This window comes from Rhineura floridana, chromosome 8 (assembly GCF_030035675.1).
Source record: "Rhineura floridana isolate rRhiFlo1 chromosome 8, rRhiFlo1.hap2, whole genome shotgun sequence".
Classification (NCBI taxonomy): Eukaryota; Metazoa; Chordata; class Lepidosauria; order Squamata; family Rhineuridae; genus Rhineura; species Rhineura floridana.
This window is the reverse complement of record NC_084487.1, coordinates 51,552,736-51,573,904: the sequence shown is the minus strand read 5'-3', so window position 1 is coordinate 51,573,904 and position 21,169 is coordinate 51,552,736. Positions and strand designations below refer to the sequence as shown.

Below are 21,169 nucleotides of genomic sequence, written 5' to 3'. Positions count from 1 at the left end.
GAATAAGTATGTTCCTGAATGCCACCACAAGTCTCTTCTTCCCCATTATGAGGCTCTTTTAAGTGTGTGAAGGGAAACTCCCACAACCAAGCATTTCATCCTGTCAGTGCTTAAGCTTGCTCTGTACTGGAGTGCTGGTTGCCATCATCAGACAGATTTCCATCTCTCTCATTTCACGGGAGATTAAAAATAGCACATTTATAGGCTTTTCTAATATTCAGATCTCTTGAGCTGCCTATGTACAAGGTTTCTACTTTCTATCTATTGGAATCACCTTAGTAATTTTGATACCTCCCTGCAGCAAGGGAACAAATGAGTTACATTTTACCTGCTGAGAGCCTTAAGGATAGCTGAGGATATAGAATCAAACAAAACAGTATGCACCCATGTTTCCTACAAGTTTTTGTCAACTTTCTCCACTTAGTCAATTCTAGGCAAGGCAAAAGTTTGCATACAAAGAAGCTGGTCCAATAAGACAGAGATCTTGCTTCTTTGTATCTCTAACAGTGTTAATAATTAAAATGAATGTCTTACCAGGCAGAGCAGCTTTGCTAATTATCCCAGTCAGTAACGCCAGTTCTTGCAAGGATCCCACACTGACTTCTTGACACCGCAAGATTGCTTGGATAGTATCTGAATGGGATATTAGAAACTGCAAAACCTATACCAAAAGGAGGAAGTATTTATAGAAATATAATTAAAATACAATTAAGAGCTTTAGGACAACAAATTAGCATTGGAGGCTTAGAAATAACACCACACAAAACTAGGCAGCTTGAACAGCCAAAACCATTGGGAGTTTCCTATCTTTTGGCTTACCTGTCCAGCAGCCTGTGCATGCTCTGCCATACTAGATGTTAGGATGACTTGGCAAAGCTGGAGAGCTGGCAGAAAAATCTGGCGATAGCGTTCTACAGGAGCAGGAATGAAGACCGGGGTCTCTCGGATTCCAAATATTCTGAAGGCAGGACACAGAAAAAATAAAGAGAAAGTAGTTAATTGGTAGATTTTTAAAAGCATTGAAACAACTCATCAGAATATATATTATACAACAAGTGTATGCCTTATTCTATCATACCATTAGTTCACCTATCTTAGTACTGTCTCCTCTGACTAGCAAAAGGTCTCTTCAAGTTGTATTTTCTAGTCCTGTTACTGGATAAACTTTAGCTCAAGGATGGGGAACCTGCGGCCCTCCAAATGTTGTTGGACATCAACTCCAGCCATCATGGGCATGAGCTGTAGCCCAGCAACATCTGGAGGTCCGTAAGTTCTCCTTTCCTGCTTTAACTGGAGATGCCGGGGACTGCAACACTACCTTCTGCATGCAAGCATGTGTGCAACCGCTAAGCTCCAATCCCTCCCCAATATCTCAGTAGTCTCTCATCCAACCTCTGACCAGAACTACTTCGTTTCAACAAGAGACTCTCAAGGTGAATCCCTGATTATACCTTACTAAATTGGTTAAGGTACAACAAGGTTTAGGTTAAGGTTAGGTTTAGATTTATTAAATTCATGTATCGCTTCCCATTAAAAAGTCCCAACAAAGTAGAAGAATCTCAGGCGGTGATCTCAAGGTCCAGGCAGGTTCTCATGGGAAAAGATATTTCATTGCAACAAAAACAGCTAAGTAACAAAGCTACCAGTCTGGAAGTTAATACAAACTTGTTGGGGGGAGGGGAAATCAATACAAAGATTGCATTAATCATATTATACATATCACTAACTACCACTTGCAAAATATTTTGCTGAAATACAACTGACTCTCTGCAGGGATCTGAAGGGAGAAGGGAGAGAGGGATACACAGACCCATCACTTTCATCTTTTTCTTTACTAGCTGTTTTATTATTAGTTGTTCTGAGTCTTCAATGCAGGTAATGGCTTGAAAGCTATAGAAATGACATTAGTCTATGCCATTCATACTTTATATGCATTTTTTTTAACTTTTTGGATCAAGGAAACATAGATTTTAAAACAGTAATACTCTTGGTTACTAAGCATTTCAGTATCTGGTGGTTTATGATTAGCAGAATCTATACTTTCAGAGTCAACATTACAGGGCTACCTTTGAGTGAAAGAAATTTGTACCATAACTTTAGCAAACACACAATTACTAATACAAACTTGGATATGATTCTTCCTGACAGCAGCATAAATTCAACTAATGCATAGAAATATTGTAAAGCACAAAATGGGGGCCTCAACATTTAGAGATGTTGTCTTCTGTTAGGATGTGTTTATAGGTTCACAACTTTAGAGATCACTCTGAGGATACATTATATGAAACTTACCCCTGCTGATCCATTTCAGGTCGCATGTCATATACTTGACACTGTGCAAGCTTCACAATCACTCCAGATCTACGTAACTCTAATGCTCCCTGCTGTATTTTAGCCACTTTGGTCAGGAATGCCTGGAGTACATTGCAAAAAAATAAGAACCAAAAGGAGTTCATATGACAAGAATCTCTTTTTAAAAATGTTATAACTCTAAATGGTTTTCTTTCATCAGCAACTTTACAATATATCTTAAAATTAAAACACAAAAATTGAATTAAATTTTCTTTTATTTAACACACCCAAATGAACATACCTTAAAATACATAAAATGAAGAAATGTATGGGCTATTGCTGAAAACAACAGAATAAGGGAAGTAAAGAGATAAAAGACAAGAAAGTATCATGGTTTTAACACATACACTCTTAATAGTTGTAAACATTCTGACAGCAGGTTGTATTTGAGACTAAAAGCCGCTTGGATAACACAAGGGGTTAGCACTAATCTACTGAATCAGTGAGGGTTTTTCTTTTGAATAACATGTGAAATGCTCCTTGGTCTCACAGGCAACTTGCCATGCAGCACTGGGTCGAGGTGTGTGTGTGGGCTGCTGGTCAAGAAAAATAATTCTAAAGCACACACACACACGACTCAGGGAATTAGAGTTGAAGCTTTATGGATACCAGTGAAACAAGCTATTGCCCTTTAAGGAACAAGCTATTGCTGCAGAGGACAGAGGGAAACGTTTCCTGATCCAGTACAGCACAGCAGACCCCAAAACTGCAATGCACAGGGGAAGGAAAAAAGACCGACTTTAGGGTGGAAGTAGGAATTGCCTTAGTCCAGCCACTGGCTGCATCGTTCTTTAAAGAACTTGCCTGTGAGTAGAAAAGAGAGTACCCTCTGTTTTGGACTACTAAGAGGCAAGAAGCATGAAGGAGAAAGCCACAACTGAATCTAGTTAATGTTTGTGACAGGAGCCCTAATTATGAAATATTACTTACTAAGCCAGGATATGCATCAGCTCTATGTGTCCGCACACAGTCTCTTTGCTCTCGTTTTGTTCTTGCCTTCATACAAGTGGAGAAACAACCCATTATGTATGAACTAAGAACTATGGTTAATAGCTCACAAGCAAGCCAGAATATGAAATCAAGCTTTAAAGTCATCTTGCAAGCCTTTGCTTGTTTGGAAATCATACACCATAATTTCCAGTTCATATATAACAAGAAACTTTGGTTAACTGTGATTTCCTTGCTTGTTTCCTCACTTGCACAAAGGAGCTGTGCGTAGTGCATGACACTCATGCATATCTTGGCTTATTGAGCCATTATTTGACTGAACCAGATCAATGAACCATTATTGGGATCTTACCATTTTTGACTCATAGGTGTACAATGCTTTAAGTAGAGGAGGCTGGGGTATAAGCAAGCTTTGCAGCTTGAGGTCATCATCTGCTAGGCTATCCACAAGCACTTTTAGATAGCCACTATTGGAGAGATACAACAACCACTGTTGCTGCTTATCTATAGAGATGATGCGATCAAGTAAGGCTAATGCTAGCATCTGAAAAGGAAAAGAGATTACATTAATTAACGAGGACACACAAACAAACTAGTCTCTGCTTAGAAAAATCAGTTTATAAGTTTAAATTCTGATTGCTACAACTTATTTAACAACAAGATATGTCTACCCTATGTGGAAAGCATGAGGCTGTACATTATCTGAAAGCTAGCTAAGAAGATGCCAGCTACTAGTAATGCAGAATGTTTTACATTTGCAAGCATGCTTACAAATATTCTATTACAGGATGTTTTTAATCCACAGTTTTAGTCATTCATCCTGCTGGAATTCACAATTATGCTGTGGTAGTTCCAAGAAAATTAAAGGGAACAAAACATGAAATGCACTAAATTTGGTTATTTTCCAAGGACTTTTAAAAAATGTTAATCAAATCTCTGAATGCCTCACTAGTATCCCATATTTAAGAAATGACAGAAGGACAACACGCCTTTATAATAACTCCACTCTAGGTCACTGGTGCTGCTGGCAGAAAAACATGAGTTGTGATATCACAGAATCAGACAATAGTAGAGTTGGAAGGGGGCCTATAAGGCTAACGAGTCCAACCCCCTGCTCAATGCAGGAATTCAAATCAAAGCATTCCTGACAGATGGCTGTCCAGCTGCCTCTTGAATGCCTCCAGTGTCAGAGAGCCCACTACCTCTCTAGGTAATTGGTTCCATTGTCATATGGCTCTAATGGTTAGGAATTTTTTTTCTGATGCTCAATCGAAATCTGGCTTCCTGCAACTTGAGCCCATTATTCCGTGTCCTGCACTCTGGGACGATCAAGAAGAGATCCCAGCCCTCCTCTGTGTGGCAACCTTTCAAGTACTTGAAGAGTGCTATCATATCTCCCCTCAGTCTTCTCTTCTCCAGGCTAAACATGCCCAGTTCTTTCAGTCACTCCTCATAGGGCTTGGTTTCCAGTCCCCTAATCATCCTTGTTGCCCTCCTCTGAACCTGTTCCAGTTTGTCTGCATCCTTCTTGAAGTGTGGAGACCAGAAATGGACACAGTATGCAAGATGAGGCCTAACCAGTGCTGAATAGAGAGGAGCTATATCAGGAGATGGTTAAGTTTTACTAGATGTTATCAAGGAGGGAACCAGACACATGGATGCTATTTTTAGTGGCAACCACTTTTTTTTTATAATGTCTTGCTTAGTCACGATTATGTGCATGCCATTCATCATCTTCTATGCTTCTTCACAAACTGGAAAATTACACTGAAACAGCTTTAAAAATGAAGAACTAAATGAGAGTCAACTCTAGCATTCTTTCCAAGCGTGGTAGTCTACATTATGTTATCTTTTCATTATCTGCAATCCTATCTGCTGTAGAACCAATAGGGCAGAGTCAATCAAGAAGTTAAATTACTTTTTTCCATATGTAAAAGTGAATGACATAACACATTAAGAAGATTAACAGCTACCCTACTCTTGACATATGTAGCAAATGCTTGCCACATTCTGTCTGGTATTGTCACTTGAATATACTGGTCTGCAGCTAGTGTGTAAGGTAAGGATTTACTGAACTTCCTTATAAAAAATCCTAAACTATCAAATGATTCCTCATTTTAATAAATATGTAAATGTTTCAAAATCACGTTAATGTGTGTTTTTCACAAATTTTGGCCTAAGCCTCTTTAAAATGAAAATATCAAATATCTAAATTTCATTTACCCGTCCTATTTCGTGACCATCACAGGCATCTCGGCAGACCACCTCCATTAGGGCAGAACCATAGCTTTCAATAATTGCCATGTTTTCTCGTTGCAATTTACTGAAAGCATCTTCAGGTGCTGTTAAACGCTCCCACATGGTCTTCTTTGCTATAAAGTAGAAGAAAAGCGCAAATTTAAAGTGAGAAGATGGACCAGAGCATGTAAATAACTACATGTATATTTACAGGGAGGGAGGGAGGGGAGGGGAATATTTTAGCCAGAATCTTCAAATGAGAATATATGTATATCCCTCAGCAAAGAATGTAACAAAATATGAACAGAAACCTCTTCAGTTGAACTCTGAAGAGAAACACACACCTATTTACTTTAGTGATAGGACAGAAGATGCCTTTAATAGAAATGTGCTCATGATAAAAGAAAAGCAAATACTGCATTAATGCTTTAGGTCACTACAGCCTGTATGAGTATAAATGAAATAAAAGACTGGATCAGGGACGGGAAATAAAAAGAACAGTTGGTTCCCTACCTGAAAGGTAGTTCTGTGTTGCTGGACAAAAACTCATCAGCTTGGGTTACACCTCCATCTTGTGATCGCAGGCAAAAAAGATGAGTTGAGGGAAGTAGGTCACTCCCATCATTACTCAGTTCTCAACCTCACCAAGCTCAGATAGGTCAAAGGAAAAACAACCATGCAGTAGTGGAGGACGAACAACCTACTTCCCCTTAGGACAAACTCATAGGTGAAAAAATACTGGATAAACAAAATAAAGAGGCCAGCCACAAGAGTGAGGCTGATGAGTTTCTGTCCAGCAACACAGAACTACCCTTCAAGTAGGGAACCAACAGCTCTCCCTCATGTTGCTGGAGAAACTCATCAGCTTGGGATGTTCTAAAGCTTCCTAGGGAGGAAGGGACATAGAATGAAGCCTGTGCATTAATTAGGAAAGAACCTACTGCAGGACTCATCAGCCAAATGCAGCTTCTGCTGAAGTGTAGATGTCCATTCTATAGTGTTTGGTGAATGAGCTGGGCGATGCCCATGTGGCTGCTCTGCAGATCTCATCCAATGGAGCACTGGCTAACAGAGGTGCAGAGGTGGCAGCAGCTCTTGTAGAGTGGGCCATAATTGTAGACGGGACTGTTAACTACTGTGTCTCACTGGTGAGTGGAATACATGCTTTAATCCACCTCGAGAGTAGAGGAGATCTTCTGCCCCAAGGAGGTCAGGTGGAAAAACATAAAAAGAGAATCCATTTGTTTAAGGGATATGGTTCTAGAGATGTAAACTTTGAGGACTCCCCTCACATTGAGCGAATGCCATGCTCATTCAAGGGGGTGGATAGGGTAAGGGCAAAGGTGGGAAGAATCAACTCTTGCTGTCCATGGAATTGGTAAGTACCTTAGGGAGTAAGAAGGGGTCCATACAGAGGATTAGTCTGTCTGAATGAAAAATGCAAAGGTGTTTAGCAACTGAAAAGGCACTGAAATTCTGAAATTCTACAGGCAGATGTTATCGCCACCAGAAAAAGGACCTTTGGAGATAGGAGTCTATGGGAGACCTTGCTCAGGGGCTCAAAGGGGGGCTTCTGTAAGACCGTGAGAACCTTACAGAGATCCCAAGATGGATATCTATGTACGGTAGGGTGAAATTTGAGGGTTGCCCCCCCCAAAGAATTGCTTCAGCAGTGGGTGATGGGAAATGCCCTTGGAAGAGATGCTAGAGAGGATATAGCAATGGTTTGCCTCTTTAGGGTATTGGGTCTGAGGCACTTCTTAAAGTCACATATTTGTTTTTAGTGTTCAATTTTTAAAAATTTTGTAAACTGCCCAAAGAGCTTTGGCTATGGGGCGGTATATAAATGTAATAAATAAATAAAATAAATAAATAAAGGCTAGAATGTTAGTAATCTTTGGCTTTCATGTAGAGATGCCTTTGGAAGAGCACCAGGACGCGAAAGTCTTCCAGGTAGAAATGCAGACTGTTGAAAGATGCCTGGATGCTAAGCTGGTGTCAACCAAGTCTGCATTGAGGCCAAGTTTCCTCAGATGTCTCCACTCAAAACCCTGATCATCAGCAGAAACAGCTGAGATTCAGATGATATAGAGGGCCTTGTGAGATCAGGTCTGACTGCTGAGGTAGTCTCCATGGAGGACACTACCATGACTAGAATGTCTGAGATCCAAGGGCACCGAGGCCTGAATGAAACTATGAGGATCACCCTGGACTTTTATTCCTGAACTTGTGAAGCACCTGAGGAAGAATTGGAATTGGGGAAAAGGCATATGGCAACCCTGGAGACCAAGGAGATGACAGAGCAATTGTTGCTTCCGCTTTGGCAGAATGGAATCTCAAGAAAAACCTCTTGAGCTGATAGTTTTCTGGAGAGATGAAGAGGTCCACTAGGGGCCTCCCGAGTAGAGACTGGATTTGGTGGAACACCTTGCAGTTTCAGCTCCATTCTACTGGCTCTGTTTGGCGGCTCCACCAAGTTGGCTTGGGTGTTCCGACGGGCCACTGATGTGTTCGACAGCTAGGGAAGAGAGATGGAGCTCTGCCTAGCTCAGGAGAAGGCAAGCCTCTGTCTGCAGCTCTGCTGACCTTGTCCCCCTTTCCCTGTCGATGAGAGCTGTTTCAGTATCGTTGTCGGTTCTGATAAGGACATAGGAGAGATGGAGCCAAGGTACAAAGAACTGCAAGGCAAGGGGTGCTGCCAAGCTTGAGTCAGTTGATATTCATCATTCTTTCAGCTGGCGACCAGTGACCTTGAATGAAGCAGCCTTGATAGTGGGCACCCCAACCAAGGAGGCTGGTATCCGTGGTGAGGGGATGGTGAGGGGAACCCATGTGCCATTGGTAGGGGCCAGGAGGGCCCTCAGATGAATCAGGGTCTGAGTTGGTGGCAGGTGACTTTTCTGAAACTTCACCAGGAAACCGTGGTTTTCTAGGCAAGCCAGGCTGACATCAAGATCTTGAAGAGCCCCCTGCCTGGATGGAGAGTGTATCAGCAAATTGTCCAGATGGGGGTAAATATGGATGCCCTGAAAGTTGAGGTGTGCCACAAGGGCAATCATGATCTTCTTAAATACCCTCAGGGCTGAGGCCACCATGAAGGTAAGGGCCCCAAACTGAAAGTGTTGGCCATTGTAGAAAAATCGGAGAAACCTCCAATGGTTGGGGCAGATGGGCATGTAAAGATAAGCCTCCCTGAGATCTATTGATGTGAGGAAGTTCTGAGGCTGAAGGGCTTCCCTGATGGAGGCTAGTGTTTCCATCCTGAACTTCTTGTATGCAATCAGTTCAGGAACCAGGCGTTTCAATCCTTCTTTGAAACCACGAACAATATTGAGTAGATGCAGAAGAAGGATTTGTCTGGAGGCACTGGCTCGATGGCCGCCATGTCAATAAAGTCATCTAACCAGAGCAGGCTCTCCGTATGGCATAATCAAGGTACCTCTCTTTAGGATCCATGAGCTGCGCATCTCCAGCCATGAGAGCAGAAACAGGATAGTCAATGGTCAGAATTTTCAGTAAGTCTGTGAACTCACAGTCCAAATTATAGTGTTTGTTAGCCAAAGATAAAGCTTTCTTATGCTGAAGAGGAGTATCCCATTCAAGCTTAGTCATAGCCTTAAAGGAGCATCTGACATCAGTGGAGACTCTGGAAAACCAAGAAACTCCTCCTCTCCAGAGGAATTTGGAGAACTCTGCAGTCAGGCTTGGTGGTGGGCAAGGCAACCATCCCCCTTCCAATTCTGAGGCTGCGAGGCACGGTTGGCCACTTGTTGTTCGTGGCGGGAGTTTGATGCCTCCATGGAACATGTCTTCTTAGCTCCCAGGGCTTGGTTATTGATGTGGGGGGTTCCAAATGTTGGCACTTCTGTTTGGCCTCGTGGGCTGCAAGATGCATGGCAGCAGGAGATGCCTATGGAAAAAAAACTGCTGTACACCATTACTATGGGCCCGGCTGCAGTCGAGGAAGGCTGAGGTGAAGTGAGGCAAGTGGAGTGCAACACACATGCCTGACACGAAGGCACAGTGAACTCAGATGGAGAAACCACAAGTATTATGCGAAGAAGAGAGGCGACAGTTCCGTTTTCCTCTGCCGAACAAGGCCGAGTCAGAAGCAGAAAAAGTGGGTGGAGGGAGTTAAGGGCAGGGAAAAACAGGAGACGGTGATTTTTTTTTTTAAGAAACGACCGCTAGAAAAGTGAAGTAGGGAAAAAAGAGAGACAAAGAGAGGCTTCAGAAGGTAAGTAATAAAGAAGAAAAACTGAGAGGGAAAAAGGAACACAGGCAGAAAGCAACCAGTTTGATGGAGGCAGGAAAGCAAACTGAAGAATGCTGGAAGCAACCTATTTCCCTCAACTCATCTTTCCTGCCTGTGACCACAAGGTGCAGCTGAAACCCAAGCTGATGAACTTCTCCAGCAACATGAGAACAGACCAGTCAGCTGTGTTTATATGGGACTAGGAAGTAAGGGCTTTAGGTGGACTGAATAAAGTTGAAGAACGAATATGGTATAGTATTACTGCTGATGGAGAATGGGGAGTAGTAAGGGGCTGTGAACTCTAGTCATATGATGGAGGAAACTCTAACCTTAAGAACTTTACCCACTTCATCACAGCCGATGGCAACACCACTGCAGAAAAATTTATACTATAAAGAGATCCAGTGAAGACGCAAGTGTAGTGCATATTCTCATTTACATAACCAATTTGTATTCTACCTGCTTCTAGGGTGTCTGGTTCATCTGGTCTCTGTGCAATTTGTAAGTAGTAAAGCAGTGATCCATACAGATGTGTTCTCACTCGCTGGAACCCGCCACCTGCTCAGACAGGAAAGGGATATTTATAATGAGGTCAAGTCAGCACGCATATATCCTTCCTCTGTTATCATCCACCTCAATGTCTCCATTTATTTTCAAAATGCTGACTTCTGTTTTCATTTACACTGAAGCACACAATACTGAACTTCTTCAAAATTATGAAAATTATTCCAAAGTGGCATTTTAAAATTACCTGTTTTCAGAATAAAGTCCAGAATTTTTTTCAATATGATATGGAGAGAAGAATCTCCAATAGAGCCAAATCCCACTGCCATGACTTCAGAACCAGGTGGTGTGAAAGAACCATCAAGCATCAAGCCAAACTGGGAGTGTCCGGGCACAGGGACGGCAAATGGCTCCTTTTGCTCTGTTCGCACAGATTGACTTAGGTGGGCAGTCAGTGTGAATACGGCTCCTGCCACAACAGGCATTAACTCCTGAGCTGCATCATCATTCAGGATCTTATGGGAACAAAAGAGAGTCACTATTTTGGTATATACTAGTGATACACGTCTGTATAATTTCTATAGCCATCTCTTGTGCAAATTATTGTAACCTGAATATTAAAATTTAAATATAAATGAGACAAATGAGTCTCAGTCATGAATGGGGTTTGGTTCAGAATTACTGATCCTGGCCCCTCCTACTGTCCTCCTACTGTCTACTTTGACTGGGTCCAAAAAGTACAGCTATGGCAACCAGTGAACATTCAAGCCCACATCCAGCCCCTTAAGTTATAAAAAATAATTTCCAAACTGATGTTAGGAAACAGCAATAAAAACAAATATAAGCAGGCACAGCTGAATCAGAGCATTTAGATTTTGATAGAAAAACTGCTGGTAAATATGCATTGAATGAAAATCAATTGATACTTCATAATTCAATTCTGTATTTTTTTTTAAATCCTCAGACACCCATATTGACCATCAGTGTCAATATACTATATTACTTCAAGAGGTTTACCTTGTCATGCAAATCTTGTAAGAGATCACGGATAATAAGCTGCCTGTCTTCAGGTTGTATAAGGTCCTGTGGGCAGGCAGTTAATATGATTTCTACCAGCTGCCTCCAAGACTCTAGAGCATGTCGCTTAGCATAAAGGCACTGAAGAAGCTTGTTCCGTTCCACGACATACTGGAGAATTGTGTTTATTTCCTGGACAGTCAATAAAAAGGTTAGCTCATAAAAAGAAAAAGTACAGTTAAATGCTGTATTTTTAAACAAAGCTGAAATAGCGAATGGCATATGTAAAATAGCTTTTCAAAAAGTTAATTTATATTTTATCCTTTGCCTACAATCAAGCAGGGCATGTGCACACGAGTTTGTGTTCTCCTATGCTGTCCAAGGAATTCTCAAACTGCCTTTCAAACTCAGCCAAGTTTCAAAAGGAGCTTGAGGATTAAAAGGAAAAAGTGTCCCCAAAGAAATGATGGTTGTTTTCCACAGGAGTCCTGCCATCAAGCAGTATCATAGCTCCACCTATTGTCCGAAGGCAAGAATGTTCTGAAGTCAAGACTAGGGGCATCAGGCCCCTCCCACTCTCCAGTTCGTTCTTGCCTTCGTCCGCGCAACTTGGAGTATTAGATAGCGTAGCGTATAGATAAGTTTTGTGTTGATATCTGTGTGATAGAGTGTGGAGAATTGTGTATGGTATTTCCTTTGTCGTTCCCTTCCCTCTGTCATTGACTTTAGAGTGTGTGGGACTGACTGTTCTCCCCCCCCCTTTGTTACCTTCTTTCTTCGTTCTTTATTTTGCTGGGTTTTTTTGGGGGGGGGGGTTGTTCTTTGCCCTTTTTCCTCTCAGTCCCTAGCTGGACTGCTCCGGCTGCTACCCTTCCTTTGCCTGGGAGACCGTGGCTGCGGTTCTCCCTTCCTCAGGCGGCGGATGCAGCTTGTAATTCAGGAGCTTGCAGCTGCAGCTTCCTGCTTCATGCCGCCTACTTTCGCGGCGGCTCCCATAGTTTTTTCTGATGAGGAGCCTGTGGCTCCTTTTTTGCTCTCTAGCAGCCCTTAATTTGTGTTGGGCTGCTCCGCCCCCCCACCCCAGCTCATTCTGCGGCGTTTTAAAAACAAGCTGTGACTGCCTTCAGGAGCCTGCAGCTGCAGCTCCTTTATCCTTTCGCAGCCTTAGTTTCTCGTTGGGCAGCTCCGCCCCTCCCCCAGCTGCAACTGTGTTCCTCAGCTTTTGCGGCTGTAGGGAGCAAGCAGACCGTTCTGCTTCCTCAAATTGCTTTATCACAACAACTCATGAGGGCAAAAAAGGAAAAGCTACAGGACACCTATGCGCCCTTTTTGGATAGCAATCTTATAATTCTCATTCTGTTTTTCCCTAGAAGCGACTCTATGCCTCATCATGAAACCAGCATCATACTCACTGAGTGGACTTAGGCAAGAGAAGTATCTTCAGCATAATCTACGTCAGAACATTGCTGAGACAAGAAGTGAAGTACTATAAATTAAGGCTATATAGATGGATTAATTCCATAGGGTTGTTCCCAAACACATTAATAGTAAACAGTAAAATAATCCATGTTTTCAAGGAAGGACCACAACTCAATGGTAGAGCATATGCTTTGCATGCAAAAGGCCCAAGTTCAATACTCAGCATCTCCACGTAGGGCCTGGAAAGACTCCTGCCTGATACCCCAGAAAGCCATTGCCAGTCAGTGTCAACAATATTGAGATACATGGACCAATGGTGTGTTTCTGTATAAGGCAGCTTCCTATGCTTCAAGATCAAGCCAATATATTTTAGTAAGTCTTACCTCCATGAGTAAAGGTCTCTGCCCAAGGGCTGCCATTCCTTGCAGGGCATTAACTTCAGCGATCAGCACTTTGTGAAGATGCTAGAATTGAAGAAAATAAAGAGATGGGAGTTCATGTCTTTTGCTAGTTTATTATGTGTGATGTTGTATCTAAATCTTCCTAATATTTGGAGACAACTGTGAGAATAAAAATAATGCCATGTTAGTAGATTCCCTTTACATTTCATTTTACTCATTTCCTGTTTCAGCCCACAAGTGCATTTTCATCCCAGTTCAACCCAAATATTTCTGTGAAACAAGCCAAGAAGAGTTTAACAATATACAGCTCGGAACATCAGCTTTCCCTTTAAGACCAGAATTCAATGCACTGCTTTCCTGTATTTTGTACTATAAGCTAGCACCACAGGGGTGTGAGCCTGAAGACAACCATATCACAATTAGATATCCAAATAAAACTAATATAAATAATTCCAATGCTAATTTTAACACAGAAGCACAGGTCTGAGGGGCTACTGATGTATATGCTGACTAATAATGGGTCCTCAAACCCATAACTGCCAATTTTGAGCACTATTAACAATGGGAGAGCTAAGAATTTATCTAAAAATCTTCCACTGAAATAAAAGGGATTTAAACATACATAATGTTGGCTGGACTGTATCCTTGAACTGTCTGTGAATCTAGATACAGAAACATTTCTAAAAAATTGCTCACCTTGACATTGCAGATAACTGGTCCGCGAGCACTTCTGTTCTCACAATTGGCAATGACCTGCTCAATTTGAGCACGGTCGAAAAAATCCAGCTGCAAGGGTTCTGGAATCTCTTGACTGAAGTCAATTGAGTCAAGGATGCTCAAGATTTTCCTGCGTACTAAGGAAAGAAGAAATATATTCAGAAATACTAAGAAATGAGAGAGAATAGAGTTCAACTGAAGTCTGAAGACAGAAATTAAAGACGCTTTAAGAGAAAGCTTTCTTTTTACAATTATTGTAAACTTTGTTCCTTCAGTTCTACATAAAAGGGCAAAATGTTTAAATCTGAGCTGTGAGATGAAGGCACAAGTATTCACTTACAGTAACTGCGGGGAGCCTTTTGGACCTGGCAGGCCAGATCTTTATCTTCCCCACCCTGGGGTCAAATGACATTAGGTGATTGACAGGCAAATGCTCCCACCCACCTGTCAAAGTAGGCTGGGGTGGTTGGATGAGGTGAAGATAGTGACTAAGCAGGAATGAACTCCCCATGCATCAGCTGATGTATAGGGAGTTCAGTCTTGCTTTCTGCATGGTTTAAGCGCATAAGAGTTTCCCATGAGGAACTCTGATGCACTCAAACCAAGCAGGATTGAACTCCCCATACACCAGCTGATTGGGTATGTGTGTTTCAAACGTGCTTTCTGAAGGATTCAGGTGCGAGAAAGAGTTCCCCATGGGGAATTCTCTTGCACACCCAAACCAATCAGGACTGAACTCCCTCCTCGTCAACTGATGCACAGGAAGTTCAGTCCTGCTTTCTACAGTTGCATCTCTACCTGCCCCAAACCTGACGCCATATATGATATCAGGTGTGGAGCAGGTGGGCATGGTTTGGAGAAAACAGCCCGGCGGGCCAAAAGTGGAAGCCAAGCAGTCCAAATCTGGCCCACGAGCCAGAGATTCCCCACCCCTGACTTACAGTCACATCTTAACCATAAGCAGCCCAAGTCCAGCAAGATTCTGCCATATACATAACAAAAGTGCAAGTGCGCTAGTATTTACTGGGTTTCCCCCACTGCTCTAGGGGCTTAGTTACACTGACCATATATTGAGGAGTATAAAAAGACCCTGAGAGGCACTGGTGGCGTTAAACAGCACAACAAACTCCACATAAGTATATGAATTTCTGGAACATGCCCACTGAGTACAGAACAGATGTGTGCTAGAGGCAAAAAAATGTTTTGGAATGCAGTCACAACATCTAAAAATTAGTTTACAGTTAAATTAACTAAATTAGCTCAGGGTATTTTGCACCAATTTCTCAGTTAGTATAAACAAAAGCAAAAGCAGGATGCAGATTACTCAATCACTAAAAAAGCCATTGCAACATAGATTCTAAACCACTGCAGGGAGGCTGAGTAAACCAGTCTCCTGATGACTTACCTTTGGAACCAGTATCAAAATGAAGAAACCCACTGACAGACCGACTTTCATCTTCTATACCTCCTTCACCATCAGCTGCGAGGAATGAAATAAAAAACCAGTTTACTTAAGGGAGTGTCTTGTGTGCCTATTTGATCACTGTGATCTGTGGAACTTGCACTTTTACACATAATGGCCATTCTGCATAGTGCCAAATAATGGCCATTCTGCATTTGTGAAGAGTCATTCCTTTAGTATGACAGCACCTGTGCTCTGGAACTCCCTGCCTATTGACATTAAACCGTCATCCTCACTACACTATTAGGATGCCTGCTGAAAACGTTTTTGTTTTGACAAGCCTATTTAGACAATTTAGTTACCTATATTTGATTTAAAAGTTTTATTGATTTTATCTTTGTTTGTAATGGTGATAGTTTTATGTATATTTGTTTTTAATTGGTTTGTGGATTTTAGCAACATTCATTTACACTTTCATTTGTTTACCACTTAGGAGAACTTTTTCTAATAGATCAAAACAAAAGTTGCATAAATTCAGTTAGTGAAGAAGAGTTTAAAAAATTAAAAATGCAGCCTATGGAGAAATGCTATATATGCGTTTGTGTTTAAAAAATATTATATGACCTTTGTGACTGCCGTGAGGCGTTTTGGTACATTGATGCAAGCCTGCGTGGCAGTGGTTGCTTGGTGACAGGTTCTGAGAGGAGAGAGGGACAATTGCTTTAAGATTTTATCTAGTGGATGGGGCCTGATCAGGTAAATTCTGATTGGCTGGAGATTCCAGGCAGTTGGGAGTTAACAGTCAGTCAGGGAGTTAGCAGTTAGAAAGGGCAGTTGGTTGTGGGAGTTGGAGTGAGGAGCTGGTTGATGGAATAGCTGAAGGAAGAGGCCTATATATTATTACCCAGGGCGTCACTAATAGTGGTCTGGTGAAGATCAGAAGGAAGCCAGTGACTGAATGAGTCTAAGGGCTACCCTGAAGAAAGGTCTTGCCAGAGGGAAGTGGCACAAGTGTAGGTTTAACACTGGCTAAACTGGCCAACAGCCAGGAGAGCAACCAGAGGAGCTTTGGGGACACAAAGGCAGATTGGCCCCAGTAGCTGGACTGGGTTGTGGAAATAATGGGCTGGGGTGGAAGTTTAGGGGAAATTGGCCTGAAGTGAGAGTCACTTGAAGACAACGGTATCTTTAGTACCTGTCAGGAAGCAACTATAAAGTCCCAAAATAAGCAAGCCTATTCCTTTTTGTAAATAATATCCCTTTGATAAACCTACCACATAGTTCAGGATTTATACTGACTTTCAGTGGTGGTACCATCTCACGCCTAAAGCCTTCCACACAGGCTACTAGGAGGGTTTAAAGAACTATTCTGTGTGAATTGGTGGCAGTGAAAGGGTTACAGAAGCCTGTTTTACATGAAGTGAGGCTGTGGAACCAGGGGAATCCCTGACACAGCTAAGAAATACAGGAAAATATTGCAAGGTTATCATCATTTACTTTGTGTACTAGAGTCTCTCAAGTGCTACAAGATATTAAGAGTGCACTGTAAATGCTCAGTATTGTCAATAGGGTGATTTTTGTAGAGGTTTTAATATTTGTATGATCTCATTGTGTTTGTCTTCAATTATCAGGATGAATGCCTCAATAGAACATCAATGAGTTCATCAACTTTCATTAGAAATAACATTAAGTAATAATACAAACAAAAAAAGAGCTTTGGGGCTCTATTTGCAACAACTCTCTTAGAAAGCAATACAATCTGAATTGCAGCTTTCATAACAGCTTGAATCTGTTACCTTGTGAGGCTGAGAAACTTATGCATGCATGGTAAATATCAAGATGTAATCTGTATGACAGGTATAAGGGCATTCTCACTATTACCTTCCACAAGGATTATAAAGGGGTTGCAAAGCATGATCTCAACGAGATATACTGAAATTTATCACCAGCATGCATTGAGGCCTGGGCAAGCTGTAATTATTTTGGACTCTCTTTTAACTTTTTAAATGTCCTCTGGACATTCAGAAATCCTGCTAGTACACCCAAATTAGTTACCATTGGTGTTGGCAGCTTTACACTAGAGAGGTTAACAACACAATCTTGTAGCTATTTGATCCACTAGCAGATAAGAACCAAGCGTTAACTCTTAATTGTAGAAGACTGTGTAATCTCTCACTGACTGTGGTCAAGATATCTGTGTTGGTTAGAAGTGCTGACAAAGCTATTAAAATGTGAAAACAGAAGAGAGAAAATATGTTGTTCTCTTTAACATGTCATAAACAGTGGCCTGCATCTCTTACCTCTAAGATCATAACTTCAAGTGCTGCCTGCGTTTCGATGCAACCCTAAACCATAGTTCAGCACCATGTGACCAAACCAAAACGAGACTTGTTACTCCCACATGGCCACAATGAGAATTTTCACAGCATTTCTTTTTAGTTTCCCTGAATCTTAGCTTATGTCATGTCCATATGACGACTTATGACGACTTGAATTGTCATTCAATTAACTATGGTTAGTTTAAAGAAGCCATCTTCACAACTCATGGTTTAAAGCTGGCTTGTTTTGAAACTGACCACAGGAATAAACCATGATCTACAGTTCCAACGCAACAAGCCAAGATTCAAGAAAACTGAAATGAAACACTGGCACAATTCTTCTCCCAGTTCATGGAGTCTGAAACTATGGCTTAGCTTTATATCCAAAGGTGGCCACTATAAAATGTAAAATAATCTGCCCTGGGATGCTCCATTTACCTAAGTAAGATTTGACTGGCATATCATCCAGAAGGAGGTGTAAGAGTCTCTGTGTGTGAGAACGCTGGCGGTTCAATGAAGTAACACGTAGTTCTATAGATGCCGTCTTCATTAGCCATGACATCTGGTTCAAAGATGGAATCTCATGCTCTGGAAGTCAAGATAGGACAAGATTGGCAGAGTTTAGCAATACATACACTTCAGAAAAACCTACCACATGGTACACATATAGCACATGGGTTGCTTAGACACAAAGGTAAATGGGCATTGCTCTGTGTGGAATGTTGTTTAAATGAAATAGCTTCTCACATGGTGCAATTAACTGCAAAGCTCTGAAAAAGAGGTGCCTCTTTTGAAATGTATATTCCATGCCCCCCATCACCGCACATGGAGATTAATCACCTGATTAGAAAAAGCACACAAAGATGCCCAAAGATGCATACAAATAAACAAAGGTAGGGAAAATGAGGTCTCTGTGTGTGCCAAGCCAAGCCTTCCCAAATTTGCTAAGACAAGACTTTCCAAATTCTGCTAAAAAAGCATCAGGTAGGCAACAAGTGTCTGTGGCTTTTCCAAGCAACAAGTGAGAATTTAACAAAGAATGTTAGATCAGTGCTGGACCTGCTGTTGTGACATTCAGTCCCGTGTGAGGTCTGGAAAGCCCCATCCCTCTATACTTTAAAACAGGGCCTTCTGTTATTAACTGTAAAATGAGCTGTAGAAAAGGTGCTGTGATCTGATTTTTCTGTCAAATGTTGGGCTCTTTGTAATTTTTACTACTATTATTAAGCAGATGTTTTAAAAGTCTGGAATGATGTTTTATTGGTTGTTTTTATGTGTATTTTGTAAGCCACTGTATAAAACATGCTTCTTAAAAAGCAGGTTATAAATCTGTTAAAAAAATAAAATAAAATTGTGAGACTGTACTTAAAAAGTACTACCTTTGACAGAAAATGGTAAATGCTGCAACTGAGAGTACAAAAAATCCTGGCTGGTCCTCAAATATCTCATAGTTGGGCCTGAAGTGTCTGAGCAGGCACACAACTGATAGATCACCTGTTTAAACAAGAAGGGGATTCAGATATTAGTTTCCTTTAACAGGCTTTCAAGGAATACTAGGTTAAAAGGAAATATTAACCAAAATGTCTCTAATTAAGCATTGTATTTGAACGTAAATCTACTCATGCAATCCTACACACACTTACTTGAAAATAAATCCCATTGAACTCAATGAGACTTACTTCTGAGTAGGACTGTGCTGTTAAGTGTTTTAAAAATCAGAATTGTATTAGTAAACTACAAAACCAAATTCCCTACTAATTGAAAACTGATTAGATTTATACAAAATATCCCATTTTAGCTTTCCCCAAATAGAAAATATCTTGTATACCTGATAACACAATTCTGCTAGATGAGGAGACTGTCGAACTGCTGTGGGACCAGACCTTGTTTCAGTACCATTTTCCAGTATGTTCAAAATAGCATGAAGACAAGTACGAGGGCAACCCAATACACCTTAAAGATGCAACATTCACATTTAGATGAAAAAATATATACATGATATATGAATCCAAACATCACCATATTTTAAAGATCTACTGCGCAAAAATGGTTAAATTAGAGTAAAAAATTTACATTGCATTTTGTCAAAACTAGATTATAAAAAAGATCTAATTATTCACTCATATTGTAGAATTTACATATTGATATACTTTCTATGGCACACAAATTTTAATACGGCTCACTTATTTGAAAAGATGGACAAATGGAATAGCACATAGACCACTTTGTTATTGTCTATTGAGCATGAAAACAGTTGCTCATAGTGGACTAAAATTACATTTCTTCCACAATTGGGTTGATTCCAACTGGTGAGCAGCAGCAACTTCCATCCCGCCCCCATGTCTCTTCAGCTATTTACCTGGGTCTTGCAAGTTTGTGGTGCTGACAGGCTTCTTAAATTCATAACCCAGAAGATACAAAGCAAGATTTGGTGGGCTGCACTCCAAAGAGGTGATGAGAAGGTTCAGGATATTAATCCTTGTTTCATGGTAAATCGGGGCCTGCTTCCTTTCAACTTCAAGTTCTTGAAACCAAAAGTACATTAATAATACAAGTGCACTTTTCATAAAGTGCTCAGTTTTAATATTCAACAGATGTTAATAGGTTATTTATAATAATGCACAACATTTTTTAGTATCACGATAAGATTGTAAATAGTCCCTTGCCTAATCACCTGTGGTGACCCATCCAGGCACCCAAGTTGGGAAGCCTGTATAGAAGTATTTCCAAGTGTCAATGTGCCTCTAATAATTATCAGCTGTATAACTGCAACTACACCCACATAAAAATATTTTGTGGGCCAGTGACTTTTCTAGAATTATTTTTAAAACTCATTTGCAAATTAGTGCTCTGCATTTTGCTTAAAATGTTTTTTTTTTCAAATAAAATAAAATGGCACAGGATTCTGAATCCAGTTACAGGCTACTCCCAGTTTGCCAAATACATATTATAAAATGGTTTTGAGTTCTGCAAATAAAGTCACACAAGGCTCCCCTTGATTATCATTTTTAGTAATACAGCATTCTCATGTAAAATAAAAATGGAATACTTTCATACCTTCATCAGGATTAATTATTTCTTCAGCAGTTTCATTGTCCAAACACTCCACAAACCCGGCCATTAATTTCTGACTGATATTCTGGATTTGCAATCAAAGAACAGAAAGAAGATAGTAAGGTATTAAAAGATGACACTAATTTAAAGTAAAACTTTTATGCAGTCATAAAACTGTCCTCAACTCTAATGGAGGTTATAAAAATATTTATAGAATTTGTCTTCCTTACTTCATCACAACTGATCCCAGGAAGGAATACTGTATGAAAGTCAGCGGATTGTATTCACCTACGTCATAGACGCGTTGAAATTAATGAACCTTAGCTAGTCATGTCTATTAATGGGTCTCCTCTGAGTAGGACTAGCATTGAATACCATTCAGTATAACATGCAATTAAAACAAATCATTAATACATCCATTTGTCTTATCTTCACCAGTCAAAACCCCATTCAAAGGCCTGAAGAGAGAAAAGTGTCTTCAGCTGATGCTGGAAAATACACAGAGTACACGCCAGCCTAGCATCAGTGGGGAGGGTGCTCCATA

The 21,169-nt window shown here is 40.8% G+C and overlaps 1 protein-coding gene across 1 annotated transcript in view; it reads right to left on the bottom strand.

Annotated features, from left to right (window-relative positions):
* NUP205 (nucleoporin 205) overlaps nucleotides 1-21,169 on the bottom strand; it is a 72,753-nt gene that overhangs the window by 7,901 nt on the left and 43,683 nt on the right. Inside the window, exons 20-35 of the mRNA XM_061639474.1 lie at nucleotides 20,629-20,710; nucleotides 19,931-20,095; nucleotides 19,400-19,524; nucleotides 18,951-19,065; nucleotides 18,010-18,159; nucleotides 15,257-15,331; nucleotides 13,831-13,988; nucleotides 13,117-13,197; nucleotides 11,315-11,506; nucleotides 10,545-10,812; nucleotides 10,253-10,351; nucleotides 5,524-5,672; nucleotides 3,653-3,844; nucleotides 2,293-2,414; nucleotides 820-958; nucleotides 535-661 (exon numbers count right to left, since the gene is read on the bottom strand). Coding sequence (XP_061495458.1) covers nucleotides 535-661; nucleotides 820-958; nucleotides 2,293-2,414; nucleotides 3,653-3,844; nucleotides 5,524-5,672; nucleotides 10,253-10,351; nucleotides 10,545-10,812; nucleotides 11,315-11,506; nucleotides 13,117-13,197; nucleotides 13,831-13,988; nucleotides 15,257-15,331; nucleotides 18,010-18,159; nucleotides 18,951-19,065; nucleotides 19,400-19,524; nucleotides 19,931-20,095; nucleotides 20,629-20,710 — 2,239 coding nt within the window. The remainder of the gene's footprint in view (nucleotides 1-534; nucleotides 662-819; nucleotides 959-2,292; nucleotides 2,415-3,652; nucleotides 3,845-5,523; nucleotides 5,673-10,252; nucleotides 10,352-10,544; nucleotides 10,813-11,314; nucleotides 11,507-13,116; nucleotides 13,198-13,830; nucleotides 13,989-15,256; nucleotides 15,332-18,009; nucleotides 18,160-18,950; nucleotides 19,066-19,399; nucleotides 19,525-19,930; nucleotides 20,096-20,628; nucleotides 20,711-21,169) is intronic.